Here is a 16,495-nt window from a genome sequence, read left to right as displayed (position 1 = left end):
TGTGAATAAGTGAGATCATAACCTGAGCTGAAATTGTGACCTGACCTGATATCAAGAGTCAGATACTTAACCCACTCAGCCACCCAGGCACTCCTTTTGGTGTCTTTTTTGATCTTTATTTCTATTAATAGTTTTAGGCAATACTACTAATAGAGTTTTTGATCTCTTACTATATTATCAGGCACTGTTCTAAGAACCTAATAGGAATTATCTTTTTAATCCTTATGAAGTAAGTAGTAGTACTGTTATCATTTCGCAAAGGAAGAAAATGAAACTTAGTAAAAAAAAAAAAAAAAAACCAAAAAAGAAAACTTCAAGCTTATAAGCTTATCAGTGGAAAGGCTGGGATTTATATAGAAGTGTATTATTATTATATTACTTAGTAATTGTTTTAGAAATTGGAATCATACTGTTTTAAATCTTTTAATCTGTACTTTTTATATCCTTTAAATGTCTTCAGTGAGGAGGGCTTTTAATGACTCTGTTGTATTTTGTCATACAAATTCAATATAGTTTATTACCCAGGATGACAGTTGTGATGTTTCTGATTTTTCACTATTACAATTAATGTAGTGGCAAAGAGAATGCCTGACAGGTTTTTATTGCTGCTTCTGATTATTTCCATAGCCTGCGTTCCTGTAGTAGAATTGCTAATTCAGAGAGTATGCACACTTAAAAAAAAATGTTTATTTATTTTTGAGAGGAGCAGGGAGGGGCAGAGAGAGAGGGAGACACAGAATCCCAAAGCAGGCTCCAGGCTCTGAGCTGTCAGCACCGAGCCCGATGCAGGGCTTGAACCCACAGATCCTGAGATCATGACCCAAGCTGAAGTCGGCTGCTTAACCGACTGAGCCACTCAGGTACTCCAGACAGTATGCACATTTTTAAAGTTTTTGGTACATACTACCGGATTGCCCTCCAGAATACACCCCTATCTCCACTCTGTCCCTCACCCCACCCATTTCCCTTAATCTCTTAATAGTACTGGGATTCTCATTTTAAGAAATCTGTACTAAATTGTGAGGTGAAAAAAATACCGTATTTGAATCCTATTTCATCTTTGTATTTAGTAGGGACGCATGCAGTAGTTGTTTGATGAGTTTTGGATTCTGTATTTTTCCCCCTATCTTGTTGGCAACCTTTTAGAATTTGTGACTTCTAACGGAAGAGGCCAAGAAAACCACAACATTGAGCATTGGGTATGAGAGTCTCTTGGTACCAAGTGAGCCTCTCCTATAGGTAAAAGGCACGAATGTTGTGGCTCCTTAATATTTTGCTGTTTGGGAGGCTTTGTGCACCTGAATAAGGATAATTTCTAGGTTCTTGGCTGTGGATCAATGTTGAAATAATGGCATAAGTTAGCAGATGAGCAGTATGGTGTATGTTGTGTTGTGTTCTCTAGCCAGCACCTGTCTCTGCAGCTAGATTGTGCGTTCCTTGAAGGCAGGCATTGTGTATTTTATTCACAATGTTGAGAAAACTATTAGTATAATCACTGAAAAAAATCACTTGTTTGTAGAGTAGTTTTAATCTAGTAAATTTGAATATAAGTCAAATCTCATTTTCTACTTTTTTAATTTCTATTTTTTAACATTTATTTATTTTTGAGAGACAGAGAAAGACAGAGTGTGAGTGGGGGAAGGGCAGAGAGAGAGGGAGACAGAATCTGAAGCAGGCTCCAGGCTCTGAGCTGTCAACACTGAGCCAGACGCAGGGCTCAAACCCACGAACTGTGACATCATGACCTGAGCCGAAGTCGGATGCTTAACCTACTGAGCCACCCAGGCACCTCTCATTTTCTACTTTTTAAAAATCAGAATCAGATGTTTCACTATAAAAACAGCCTTGCAAACATTTGTTACAAATTCATCCAATGCCTAATACTATATTTGGCTGAAATTATAGTCTTGTTGGAGAATGCTATACAGAAACGCAGAGGAGTGTAGGCGAAAGACAATATGCATTGTGTGTAAGATCTTGGAAGAGAGTTAAGATGCCGTGGAGAGTGAAAAAAGTAAAGACCCCAGTGGGAATGTTGGGCAATAACATTTTAGTGAAGCAAGTATAGGGTCTCAATCTGGGCCTTAAGGAAATGTCTGCTTTTCATTTGCAGAGATGTAGGGACTCTTGGCTGGGGAAGCAGCAAGCAGAAGTCTAGAGCCAGGAATGAGAAAGGGGAGGATGGGAAGGAGACCTGCCAAGTGACACAGATTTTGTTTTAATGAGAAATCAGGTTGGATATTAAAGTCGGCCAGTTTGGGGGAGGAAGGTGTGGAATACCCAGCTGAAAGAGTTTCAATTTAATCTGTTTCCTGTTACAAGTTCCTAATCAGGAGGCAGTGTTAACTAGCAGTTACTGTTCACTTGCCTTTGGGCAAACAACTGTTAAGGGCTCAAACCCAGGTGTTCCGATTCCACAAAGAAAATAGATTGTCTGGAGGCTTAGCAAAGATGGGATTGAATAGGTCTTGGTGCTGGAAGGCGCCTCATAGTCAGGGTCAGAAGCATTTGAGGCAAACAGCCAAGATGCCCAAGCCCCATTCTCATATTTGTTCAACGAGCGCAGACTAGATATCTTGAAAGTTCCTTCCAGATCTAAAATCCAGTGATTGGGCTTCAGTAGAAGCTGTGCAAGGTGAGAAGTTTAAGAGGAAAAGCGTCTAGACAAGTTTCAAGTCTTGGAAGATAGTGGCGCCATTGACTGAAAAGGAGAAGTTAGAAAGGGATGCAGACGTTTTTTCTGTTTTATCTTTTTAATACTTGCTTTTTTTTTTTTTTTTTTTGTAGGCAGGATAGGATTAGTTTGGTTTTAGGCAAATAGAATGGTTCTATGGGCAGCTAAAAATATAGGAATTAATCCTGGGTGAGTGGCTAAAGTTGGTAATGCAGTTGGGGAGTCATCAGCTTAAAGGGACATTTTGAACCTGTGAGTAAAAAAATCTGTAAAAAGTGCTGAGAGGGGCACCTGGAGGGATCGGTCAGTTAAGCTTCTGACTCTTGATTTTGGCACAGGTTGTGATCTCATGGTCATGGGATTGAGCCCCATGTCGGGCTTTGTGCTGAGCGTGCTTAAGATTCTCCCTCTCCCTCAGCCCCTCCCCCTCCTCCCACATGCTTGCTCTCTTTCTCTCATCTCCCTCTGTGAAAAGAAAAAAAGTGCTCAGAAACACTGGGACCAAGTGGAGGAAGAGAAAAGAGAAAACTGGTAGAAACTAGAAGAGCACAGTGACACAAAAACAAAGGAAGTGAGAGTTTCAAGAAAACAGGCTGTGGTGGCAAGTACCTTGAAAGTGAGCACGAGTGCAAGCCACTGGTGACTTTGACCTGCAGTGTCATTGGTAGTATCCCCGGGGAGTTGTGGAAGCAGCAGCAAATTGAGGTCAAAATTGTATATAACTGCAGGTGACTAAGCAGAGGCAATTTCTCCCCCACAAGAGTAATTGCAAAAGGTATCACAGTACAGTTGAATTTGGAAATGAAGTGAGGTCAAGTGAAAGGAGAGTGTGTGCTTTTCCCCTTAAATACAAAAGATGTGAGTGTGGAAGTCAAGCAGTAACCGGAGCTCCTCTCTCACCCTGCACGAGGGATTGGTGGCAGAACGAGGTTGGTAGGATATGGGGCGGGCCGGTGATATGGTTACAGGCGTTTCATTACTAGAGTGGAAACCATGTGCCTTTCCTAGTATATTGATGAAACAGGAACCTGTCGGTAGAGTTGTGCAGAACGAGGGCTGCCCCAGATACCGGTATTGGGGCAGATTGTATTTGTCCAAAGGTGGCCACCCCAGTATACATCCTGCCCCATTTGCTTTTCTCTGATTGCAAAGCTGGCATTCTTCTGTCAAGCTGGGATCCTTTCCCTTGAACCTGGGCAGACCTTTGTAACTGCCTCACCCGACAGAGCCAGGGGGAAATGACACTGCTTGACTCCTGAAGCTCAGGTCCTAAAGGACAACCAGCACAGCTTCTGCCTGTATCTCTCTGACCCAGGACACAAGGCTTGGGGGTCCTGAGCTAACATGGGAAGAGTGCAGCTGTACTGAAGCCGCGAGGGAGACATGTGGACAGACGGCATAGACCCCGAGGAGCACATGTTCTTGCCGCCCCAGACATGGTGGAGCAGGGACCAGCCGTCTCCTCCGTGTTCGGCACGATTTCCCGACCCACAGAGTCCACGAGCATAATAACTGGTTGTTTTACACCTCCAAGTTTTGGGACGGTTGTTACACAACCACCGTAACTGGAACAGATGCCAATTCAGAGTCTGTCAGCATGATCTGAGAAGAAAGGAGAAATCAGAAGGCTGCTTGCTGGGTGTTGCAGCTCCAATTATCCTACAACTTGTTGGTGTAGCTGAATGGAAGATTCTGCGAAACTCAAAATCCCTAATGGCTGAGATACTCCTTCCTCCAACTTTACTGATAAACTTGGTGAGATGTGGATGAGAAAACTTTGTGATTTTTATGGACATCTGGATGTATTGCCTTTAACCCTAGAGGTAGGATGGGAGGGTGGGCCCTTCCGTATGGTGGAACAGACTGGAACGTTGTATGGGAGAGGCTCAGCTAGCAATGACAGGGTTAGTGTTTGCCTGGCTTCGGAAACAAACTAGGTTAGTTCTGACGGTGTCAACTTTTTATTTATAGTGAATGGAAGACTCTGGTTTCAAAAGCTTTGATGACTTCATTTTTGCCCCAAAAATACATTCTTCAAAGATACAGACTGTGTTTTCACTTTTGACAGTTATTTACCTCTAGTTCCCTGGGCATTGAGGTGGATTACAGCAAAGGACCTTCATTCTGGTGTTCTTGGAATTTAATCCACTAGGATATGACAAGTCCCATGATTTTGATTGACCATTTGGTGGACAGCGATGGGGAAGAGCTTCATCCCTAGCATTTTCCAACACTGTGACTCTCATTGCCCATGAAATGTGTAAGACAGAACCGACTTTGGAAACATCTGCAACAGATGTGGCAGCAGAAAATCGGCCTGACTGTTGTGGAGACCTTCTCTGGGTCAAGAGCTAAACCTGTAATTCCTAGGAAAATAATTAGCAAGTTTTTGGTGAAACGGTGCCAGACATGATTCCCAGTGCTGTTGGTGAGCAGATTGTTATTAACCAGGAAGTTTGCTAAGCCAAAGAGCTCCAAAAATTCAAGGTATACCTGGCCCCTCATGGAAAGTTCTGGGTGTCAGACTTCAGTTGTCCCCATCACACAGTTGAAAGAAAAACCTCAAATAGATAAACCAGACTTTACAGGAAAAAGATAGCAATATTTTGTGATTTTGACCTTTTTGGAGACCGTAGACAAAAGTGGATCGCTGCTGCCTGGGAAGTCAGCAGCTGCTGCTGTTTGGTCAGGGTGCCGTGTTCCTCACAGGGTGAAGTGCTCCTCACGGGGTGTGGTGCTCCTCCTAGGGTGCCATGTTCACATGGGCTGTGCTGGACTTCTGTGTGTGTGTGGGGGGGGGGGGAAGTACCTAACTAGTCAGTTCTTAGAGAAACAGCTCCTCCCCCCCCACCCCCCCGCCCTTGCTGAGAAAGGAGTGTGAAGAAAACTCAGTGGGCTCTCTTCTTTCTCGTTAAAACCCTCACAGATCTGAAGCAGATGACATTGTTATATACTCCTCTTTTTTTTTCTCTCTCTCCTCTGTTCTGTTAATTGATTTACTGGGGATGCCTAGTGATTTTAAATATTCACCTCCAGATATTTACAAATGGTTGTTCATTGAGTTGTGTCACTAGAGTCTTGCACACTTATTGGGTGTGTCTTGTGGCTCTTGAAACCGTTCAGAAATCCCAAGTTCTCTGGAAAATTCTGGTTACCATTAATATTTGGCGTAAAAAAGAATTTGTGCCACATGTTGTTTTCCATTCTCCTTTCAGGCCTTCTTTTCCAGGCTGATGCTAAGCTGACATGAAGTTGGGAGATGTTTTAAACTTTGAGTGACCCCTCTAGCTGCTGTTAAAATGGGATTCCTTGACACACGGCAGGTTCTGGCTTTTCGAGATTTGAACCATTGCCGATAGTTCCCATTTTTGTAATTCTTTGAAACGTGTGTCTTAGAAATGCAGTCTAATGCCTACTTTGCCTTTCTTTTGTCTGTGCCACTAACTGATAGCTAAAGGTGAAACTTACTGAAAAACAAGAGATTGAGAGTGGAATAAGCCAGGTGACCAGTTGGGCCTGTGGGGTGTTGGATGTTATCCTGGAATTGCTTTGTGGCATTTTTCTGTTTCCTGCCATTTCTTTGATTACTTCTTCAGAACATGCTTAAGAGCTCCCTGATTTCACTCTGTGCTGCTAGGATTGAATCCATGCAAGTGCCCCACCTCCCCCTCAAGTCTATCAGTGTCTTCAGAGTTATGGTTATGAAAGTGTGGTCCTTGAATCTCAAGGGGTTCCCGCCCCTCTCACAGAAGAGTCCCTTGGCTTAAAATGCTTTTCGTAATAAAACTCAGGTGTTGTTTGTTTTTTCCATTGTACTCACATTTACACCAATGGTGCAGAAACCTGTGGCAGATAAAACTGTTGATCCCGTCACCTAAACCCAGGCCGTGGCACTACACCGGTTTGGTACTCGTTGTGTTCCTCCCTCACAGTAGGGGGGTGGAGGGGGAGGTCATGTACCCTTAAGAATGCCCTTCCTGAAACAGTAAAAATTGTTAGTTGTGTCAAATCTATCCTTGAGGACCTTTCTTCCTTCCTTCCTTCCTTCCTTCCTTTCTTTCTTTCTTTCTTTCTTTTTGACGTTTGTTTTTGCGAGAGAGAGAGACAGAGCATGAGTGGGAGAGGGGCAGAGAGAGAGGGAGACACAGAATCCAAAGCAGGTTCTGGGCTCTGAGCTGTCTGCACAGAGCCCATCGTGGGGCTTGAACTCATGGACGGTGAGATCATGACCTGAGCTGAAGTCGGACGCTTAACCGACTGAGCCACCCAGGTGCCCCAAGACCCTTCTTTTTTAAAAGTTATGATTTACCTACAGTAAAACTGACCCTAATTTTTAGTGTACAGTTCTTCAAGATTGGACAAACTGATACAGTTGTGCATAACCACCGTCTCACAAATAAGGTATGGGACCGATACATCTCCCCTAAAAAGTTCTCTGCAAGTTTACTCCTTGATGAGTCACAGATAGAAACTACAGCAGGTGAGGGGCACTTGGGTGGCTCAGTAGGTTAAGCATGCAACTTCGGCTCAGGTCATGATCTCACAGTTTGTGGGTTTTAAGCCCCACAGGGGGCCCTGTGCTGACAGCTCAGAGCCTGGAGCCTGCTTTGGATTCTGTCTCCCTCTCTCTGCCCCTCCCCTACTCGCACTCTGTCTCTCAAAAATGAATAAACATTAAAAAATTTTTTTAAAATACAGCAGGTGAGTCGTTGCACAAAGGAAATATTTGCATCAAAGAAGGAGTTCACAGGGAATAACTTCTAAAACTGTGACTCCCCAAGCGAGTATGGATGCGTTCCTTTTACTTAGGGTTAGGATGAATATTTAAAAAGGGGAGCCTTGTCATCAAATGTGGAGGTGGGTGTAAGGTGCCTGCACCATAAGAAAACCTGCCTGTGTGAGCTTTGTATGTTACGTAAATGAGGCTTGCGCTCCTCATTGGGGGATTGGGGGAGGTTTTAGCGTTATAATGAGGGAAAGGGAGTTGTAGGTCCTTCTGGAGGTCACTCCACGCTCCATCTTCCCCAGGCTTGAGTCAGGGGGGGTCACACTCAAACTGGTCTGGGCGCTCTGGGCTGGCCGGAGCTTTTGTCAGGGCAGGTGCAACTGCCTGAGTTGCTGTCGCTTGGGTGTTTTCAATTTTTGGCAGTGACGACTAAAGCTGCTCTAAGAATTTGCAGGTGGTTGTGTGAACGTAAGTTTTCATGTCACCTAGAAGTGAGATTGTTGGGTTATATGGTAAACATATGTTTAATTTTAAGACACAGCCACACTATTTTACGAAGTCGCTGTGCCATTTTGCATTCCCTTAAGAAATGCAGGAGAATCCTGGCTACTCCACCACCCGGTCAGCATTTGGGCATCCTTGGTTTGTTTTAGGCCATGTGTAGTGGTATCTCACTGTGCATTTAATTTGCATGTCTCTAATGACTAATGGTATTGGACGTTTTATGTTCTTAAGCTGTCATCTGTATGTCATCTTTGGGGAAAGCACTATTCACATCTTTTGCCCGTTTCCCTTTTGCTGTTTTTTCTCTTAAGTTTTTACTTATTTGAGAGAGAGAGAAAGCATAAGGTGGGGAGGGGCAAGAGAGAGGGAGAGAGAGAGAATCCCAAGCAGGCTCCACACTGTCAGCACAGAGCCCGATTCAGGGCTCGCGCTCACCTGCTGTGAGTTCATGACCTGAACTGAAGTCAGATGTTTAACTGACTGAGCCCCCCCCCCCCCAGTCGCCCCTGCCCATTCCCCACCCCCCATTTCTTTCTGGGTTTTGTTGTTTGTTTGTTTGTTTGTGTTTTTGAGAGAATGAGCTCCATTGGGGGAGAGGGGCAGAGGGAGAAAAAGAGAGAATCTTAAAGAAGGCTCCACGTTCAGTGTGGAGCCTGGCTTGGGGCTTGATTTCACCACCCAGGGATCATGACCTGACCCTGAAATCAAGAGTTGGATGCTCAGCTGACTAAGCCACCCAGGTGCCTCTTTCCCTCCATTTCTTTAAAATGTCTTTTAAGTTTATTTATTTTGAGAGAGCATGTGCAGGAGGAGCAGAGAGAGAGGAAAAGAGAATCCCAAACAGAGCTCTCGACACATGGGGCTCGATCTCCCAAACCCCAAACCGTGAGATCATGACCTGAGCCAAAAGATGGACAGTTAACCGACTGAGCCACTCAGGCACCATACTCCCAGTTCTTAGTTGGGTTTGTTTTCTTATTAAGTTTTGAGAGTTTTTTAAAAATTATATTCTAGATAAAAGACATTGATCATATATATAATTCATGAACGTTTTCTCCCAGTCTTAATACACATTTTAAAAAAAATTTAATGTTTATTTTTTGCGAGAGAGACACAGACAGAACATGAGCAGGGGAGGGGCAGAGAGAGGGAGACACAAAATCTGAAGCAGGCTCCAGGCTCTGAGCTGTCAGCACAGAGCCCGATGCAGGTCTTGAACCCACGAACCGTGAGATTATGACCTGAGCTGAAGTTGCTTAACTGACTGAGCCACCCAGGCATCCCCTTAGTACACATTTTGACATTCTGTGTGGCAAAATGAGAGTGTGCCAAAGCACTTTTGCTATATTGTGAATGAAATAAGATGGCTATCTCCAGGAAAAATAATTTGTGATTGAGTTGCAAGCTGAAATAGCTCGCGTTTTCCCTTCACAGATCCCATTTTTACTTGAAAGAATGCCTGGCAAACTTGTTACTGGAACTTGCATATGTTCTCAAATTTCAAAATTAAAAAATACTTGAGATATTTTCTCAGAAATGAATGAAGTGAACCTGTCACTTAACAGAAAACAATTGACAGTATTTTCAATGATCATAAAATTAGAGCCTTTGTTTAAAAACAGAATTTTGGAAAACTTCTCTCAAGTACTATCACCTTACATATTCCCAGTAATTAAGTTTTTCTGATGATGTTGGTGGTGATATTATATGATTTTGGATAGTGTATAATGGAAAGACTCAGCATTTTCAAGACCTGTGATACTCAGTATACGAGTATTTTCCAGATGACCAGTACATGTGATAAAATTAGACATGGGTGGGGCGCCTGGGTGGCTCAGTCAGTTAAGCGTCCGACTTCAGCTCAGGTCACGATCTCACTTTCCGTGAGTTCGAGCCCCGCGTCGGGCTCTGGGCTGATGGCTCAGAGCCTGGAGCCTACTTCCGGTTCTGTGTCTCCCTCTCTCTCTGCCCCTCCCCTGTTCATGCTCTGTTTCTCTCTGTCTCAAAAATAAATAAACGTTTAAAAAATTAAAAAAAAAGTAGACATGGGTGGGTGAAAGATCCATTCAAAATACAAGGTAGGGCAATGGATTGTAATACATGAGAGTTCAAAAAGTCTTTGATACAGTTTCAGGTTCCACATTGCAACTAGCCTTTAAGAAGCGGCCGTTTTGTTGAGTTTTGGTATAGTGGCAAAAAGGAATATCCACAATTATCTAAAAAGACTGTTAAAATACTCCTCCCTTTTCCATCTGTCTATCTGCATGAGGCTGGGTTTTCCTCATATACTTCAACAAAACATGTTCACAGACTGAATGTAGAAGCAGATATGAGAATCTAGCTGTCTTCTGTTAAACCAGATATTAAAGAGATTTGCAAACATGTGAAAGAGTGTGGATTTTTAAGATGTTATTTTTTTTGTAAAAACATTATGTTAACATGTAGTAAGTTCATTGTCATGTTTGATTACTTGATACTTTTTTAAACATGTTTGGATTTCTAATATGGTAAGTGGCCGTAGATAAATAACCCACATCAATTTAAGTTTTGGGGGTCTTCAGTAATTTTGAAGAGTGCAAAGAAACCCTGAGATCAGAAAAGTATATGAATGTTTAGTTAAGATAATTTAATTCAAGCATTATGGTTGTGTTCTGGTGATGGAGAATGAGGGATGCCCTGGCCTGAGGCTTCTGTGGTTTAAGGCTTCTAGGTCTCAAAAAGGAATTTATGTTTACTTTACAGAAGTGGTAATTTTATATTCTTTAAAATGAGATGTCATTATAGATACCTCTTTAAACTCTTTTATTATCATAGATGATACTCAACACTTACAAATAAACCAGTTACCTCGGATTATGGGAAGGTGTGTACCTCCTTCTCTACCAGATCAGCCAGAAACCTTACTAAAAATTTAAAAGTGGATTTATATGTCAGTTAGTCCTTCCCCATTTTATGTTAGAGTTTCTCATTAGCACTGCAAGTATAAGGCTGATAGGGGAGGAACAATGAGAGAACTCTGCTAACTCATAAACTGGGTGCTGAACTTACCTGAGGAGATTCACTGTTGGCCATATAGCTCATTGGTGTATTCAGCCTGGCCCAATAGCTGTATTCTGTGTTTAACACTCAGCGTTCTAGCTCTCATGAGTGGTCTCAAACCAAAATATTATTGTTATGCACCTTTCTTCATTTTGTAAGTGCTTTGTCTTCTGGTACTTGAAATGTCAGAGGGAATAGGATGCATGCAGTTTCTGTCTTAAAGCTACAGGTAGCAAACACCCTGAGTGTGCACCCAGAAGAATTGGTTAAGAAGTCATAGAAGGATCAAAACAGGTCTCATAGTTTGGGTGCATGAAGATTATAATCTTTGTATGCAATACACCATATGATAGTAAAATGATTCCTTTTTGGCTTTTATAAGCAATAGTATTCAATTACAACATTTAAATTGTAGATAGATATTGGGGGCACCTGGGTGGCTCAGTTGGTAAAGTGTCCGACTCTTGATTTTGGCTCAGGTCATGATCTCCCATTTCATGAGTTCGACCCCCACATTGGACTCTGTGCTGACAGTGCAGAGCCTGCTTAGGATTCTCTTTCTCTGCCCTCCCTTCCTCCCTCTCTCTCTCTTTCTCTCTCTCAATAAATAAACATAAAAAAAAATAAATTATGGGTGTTGGCCCATTGGTAGGGGGCAAAGTTTTGCCTTTTTTTTTTTAATGTTTATTTATTTTTGAGGGAGGGTGGACAGAGGATCCGAAATGGGCTCCATGTTGACAGCAGAGACCCTGATGTGGAGTTCGAACTCCCCAACCACAAGATGATGACCAGAGCCAGAGTCAGACACTCAACTGACTGAGCCATCTGGGCACCCCAATTTTTTGTTTGTTTTTTTCTTTTCTAGGTCTATCTGTACTTCCCAAAAGTTATATAGTGTCATTTTTACCACACCAATATAGAATGCTGCCTCAAAAGTGGTTGGTCTTTTTTTAAATGTGTATCACATTTATTTATTTATTTATCTATCTATTTATTTATTTATTTTCCCAAGTTTTTATTTAAATTTCAGTTAACATACAATATAATATTAGTTTCAGGTATAGAATTTAGTAATTCAACACTTGCATACCACACCTGGTGCTCATCACAACAAGTGGCCTCCTTAATTCCAACCTCACCTACTCAACCCACTTCCTCCAACTGTACCCCATCATCTCCCCTCTGGTAACAACCATCAATTTGTTCTCTACACTTAAGAGTCTGTTTCTTGGTTTTCCTCTCTTTCTCCCGCCATGTTCATTTGTTTTGTTTCTTAAATTCCACATAAGAGTGAAATCATATGGTATTTGTCTCTCTGACTGACTTATTTCGCATAGCATAATACTTTTTAGCTCCATCCACATCAAATGTCAAGATTTCATTCTTTTTTACTCCACCACATCCTCTTCTTTTTTTTTTAATCTTTATTTTTGAGAGAGAGAGAGAGAGAGAGGGACAGAGTGGAAGCTGGGGAGGAACAGAGAGAGAGAGAGACATGAATCTGAAGCAGGCTCCAGGGCCTGAGCCGACAGCACAGAGCCCGACATGGGGCTCGAACTCATGAACCACGAGTTCACAACCTGAGCCAAACTCAGACACTTAACCGACTGAGCCACCCCGGTGCCCCTATTCCACCACATCTTTGTTACCCATTCATCAGTTGATTGACATTTGGGCTCTTTCCATAATTTGGCTGTTGTTGATAATGTTGCTATAAACATTGGGGTGCAGGTATTGCTTCAAGTTAGTATTCTTAGTATTCTTATATCCTTTGGGTAAATACCTAGTGTCATTGCTGATGATAGGGTAGTTCTATTTTTAACTTTTTCAGGAACTTCCATATTATTTTCCACCAACAGTATAAGAGGGCTCCCCTTTCTCTGCATCATCACTTACACCTGTTTTTTTCTGTGTTGTTAATTTTAGTCATTATGATTGGTGTGAGGTGATATCTCATTGTAGTTTTGATTTGTATTTCCATGATGTTGAGCATCTTTTCATGTGTCTGTTAGCCATCTGTATGTTTTCTTTGGAAAAATTTCTATTCATGTCTTCTGCTGTCAGCACAGAGCCTGATGTGAGGCTGGATCTCACATACCTTGAGATCATGACCTGAGCTGAAATCAAGAGTTGGACACTTAACCACCTGAGCCACCCGGGCACCTCCCTTCTGCCCATTTCTTAACTGGATTATTTGTTTTTTTGGATGTTGAATTTGATAAGTTCTTTATAGATTTTGGGTACTAACCCTTTATCAGATACGTCATTTGCAAATGTCTTCTCCCATTTTGAAGGTTGCTTTTTAGTTTTGTTGTTTCCTTCACTGTGCGGAAGCTTTTTATCTTGATGAGGTCCCAATAGTTCGTATTTGCTTTTCTTTCCCTTGCCTCTGGAACAAGTAAGAAGTTGCTCCGGCGGCCAAGGTCAAAGACGTTGCTGCTTCTGTTCTCCTGTAGGATTTTGAGGGTTTCCTGTCTCACATTTAGGTCTTTCATCCATTTCGAATTTATTTTTGTGTATGGTGTAAGAAAGTGGTCCAGTTTCATTCTTTTGCATGTTGCTGTCTGGTTTTCCCAGCACCATTTATTGAAGAGACTGTCTTTTTTCCATCGGATATTCTTTCCTGCTTTGTCAAAGATGAGTTGACCATATAGTTGAGTGCATTTCTGGGTTTTCTGTTCTATTCCACTGATCTGTGTGTCTGTTTTTATGCCAGTACCATACTGTCTTGATGACTACAGCTTTGTAATACAGCTTGAAGTCCGGAATTGTGAGGCTTCCAGCTTTGCTTTTTCTTTTTTAAGATTACTTTAGCTATGCAGGATCTTTTGCAGTCCCATTCAAATTTTAGGATTGTTCTAGCTCTGTGAAAAAGGCTGTTGATATTTTGATAGGGGTTGCATTAAATGTGTAGATTGGGTGGTGTAGACATTTTAACAGTATTTGTTCTTCTAACCCATGAGCATGGAAGGTGGGGGGAAGTTTTTAAAAACCTTGTGACTCTATGTAAGTTGAAAGCATGCTAGATCATAACACTTAATGACCTGGTTTCCCTCTCTAAACAAGAAACACACTCACCTGCTATATGTATATTGTATACATGTATATATTTAAAGGTAATAATATTAGGAAGTCCAGTGAGATTTTGGATTTAAAAATGTCTCAGATTAAAAGACAAGCTCCTAAATGGGAGAAGATATTTGCAGATGATATCTCTGATACAGGGTTAGTATCCAAAATATATAAAGAACTGATATAGCTCAACACTCAAAAAACAAATAATCCAATTTAAAAAATGGGCAGAAGACATGAGCAGGCATTTCTCCAAAGCAGACATATGGATGGCCAACAAATACATGAAAAGATGCTCATCATCACTCATCATCAGGGAAATGCAAATCAAGACTACAATGAGATATCACCGCACACCTATCAGAATGGCTAAATTAAAATACTTACCTTCAGATTAAAATACTTACCTTCAGGGGTGCCTGGGTGGCTCAGTCGGGTAAGCGTCCGACTTCCACTGAGGTCATGATCTCATGGTTCGTGGGTTCAAGCCCCGCATTGGGCTCTGTGCTGACAGCTCAGAGCCTGGAGCCTGCTTCAGATTTTGTGTCTCCCTCTCTCTCTGCTCCTCCCCCACTTGCGCTCTCTCTCTCTCTCTCTCTCTCTCTCTCTCTCAAAAATAAAGATTAAAAAAATTTTTTTAAATACTTACCTTCAAAAAGACTAGCTGTGTGAGTAACCCTTCCTCCACCCTTTTTACCCTCATTCTTCCTCCATGCAGGAAAAGGGAAGCTTTGTTAGGACTTGTTCATATGAATATAAAATATCACACCAAATGGCAGCATGTGTGAATGTTAATGGCACTTTAGTTAATTTGTAGGATTGCTTCTTACAGGATTTTTAAGTATAGTCCATTGAGAGAAAAATTACATTTTGTCCTTCTCTAATCAACTTGATATAACTACTTAAATAATGACTGTTTTATCCCAAAATCAGCTGAGAACATAATACTAGGACTGGTATCTTTAAAGGTTTGAACTTTGATATTTGTTCATGAGGAGCCTTCTGTAAAGAGCTAAAAATACTTTTAGGAGTGGTAGGTGCTGAAGATGGTACATGATCACAGGCGTCAACTTAAAGTCAAGCAGTAGTAACTTGTTCATGGAATGTGTTGTCTCTGATTTCTGCCCTTTCCCTTCCCCTTGATTACAGAGAGGTACAGAAAGCAGTCAACACTGCCCAGGGCTTGTTTCAGAGATGGACAGAGCTCCTCCAGGACCCCTCCACAGCAACAAGGGAAGAAATCGACTGGACCACCAATGAGCTGAGAAACAACCTCCGGAGCATAGAGTGGGATCTGGAGGACCTTGACGAGACCATCAATATCCTTCTCTATGGTGCCTGTGCCTCTGGGATGAACAGAAAATGAACACGTTTTTGTCCAGGTGTCTCAAGTACATAGATTAGATATTTCCTTTTCTAGTTGATTGATGTTGCTCTTCTTTGTACCATGATACACTCAAAATAGTTGCCCAGTGAGCTAAGGTTTAGGGGCCACGTTCTTCTACGGTGCATGATAAGTCAGGCAGCGTGGAGACAGTGTAGTGCAGTGGTTATAAGCTCAGACCCTGGAGTCAGATTGTGTGTTCAAGCCCTAACTATACCAGTTACTATCTGTTTGACTTGGAGCGTTGTTCTCTGCTTCAGTTTCCTCTTCAGTAGAAAGTTAGGATAATAGTAGTACCTAGCTCGTAGGATTGTTGGAAGTGTAGCAGGTAGAGTATGGTGCCTGACGCACAGTGAGCTTCTGTGTTAGCGGTCATTATCACATAGAGGTGTATACAGGCCAGTGTTATACGTTGTTGATTAGAAATCAAAAGAAGATCCTTTTGTGGATTGTCTTCTTCCAATTCAGGAGGTGATGCTAGAATGCAAGTGTCCATCGGAGAAGCATTCTAAACCATCCAGTTGCATTTGGTAAAAGCAGATCTGTTACATTTAAGTCATGCTGTTGATGTTAAAGAAGTGCACTGACCTGACTGGCGAACCAGAGAACTGTAAAAGCTGAACTATGTGGCCTTTTCTCAGGTGGAAAAAGTCCAGCCAATCAAAAACGTTGACAGTATGCTAGCTGCACGTTCTCAGTTCTCTTTTGTTCTTTCAGTAAGTGTGACCTAGGAAACCGGCTTTCATCAGAATCACTCCATAGCATGGGTTCATGTGCAGTTGATGTGTGGACTGCATAATTTATATATATTTCTGTTAATCATAATGACCCTGGGTGCCTTTTAAATTACTATTTTTTAAGTTTATTTATTGATTTTTTGAGAGAGCGAGTGTGTGCACAAGCAAGGGAGGGGGGCACAAGCAAGGGAGAGAGAGGACGAGAAAATCCCAAGCAGGCTCTGCACTGTCAGTGCAGAGCCCCATGTGGGGCTCAAACCCACGAACCATGAGATCATGACCTGAGCTGAGGTCAAGAGTCGGTTGCTTAACCGACTGAGCCACCCAGGCGTCCTCTTTTTAAATTATTTTTAAAAAAC

The 16,495-nt window shown here is 42.0% G+C and overlaps 1 protein-coding gene across 2 annotated transcripts in view; it reads left to right on the top strand.

Moving 5' to 3' along the window:
* Positions 1-16,495, top strand: part of STX6 (syntaxin 6) — a 51,377-nt gene that overhangs the window by 5,705 nt on the left and 29,177 nt on the right. For both annotated transcript variants that reach the window (XM_015062877.3, XM_053209675.1), the window contains exon 2: positions 15,165-15,334. In XM_015062877.3, coding sequence (XP_014918363.1) covers positions 15,165-15,334 — 170 coding nt within the window. The remainder of the gene's footprint in view (positions 1-15,164; positions 15,335-16,495) is intronic.

This window comes from Acinonyx jubatus, chromosome E4, assembly GCF_027475565.1.
Source record: "Acinonyx jubatus isolate Ajub_Pintada_27869175 chromosome E4, VMU_Ajub_asm_v1.0, whole genome shotgun sequence".
Classification (NCBI taxonomy): domain Eukaryota; kingdom Metazoa; phylum Chordata; class Mammalia; order Carnivora; family Felidae; genus Acinonyx; species Acinonyx jubatus.
The sequence above is the reverse complement of the archived record's forward strand: the minus strand, read 5'-3'. Positions and strand labels throughout refer to the sequence as shown.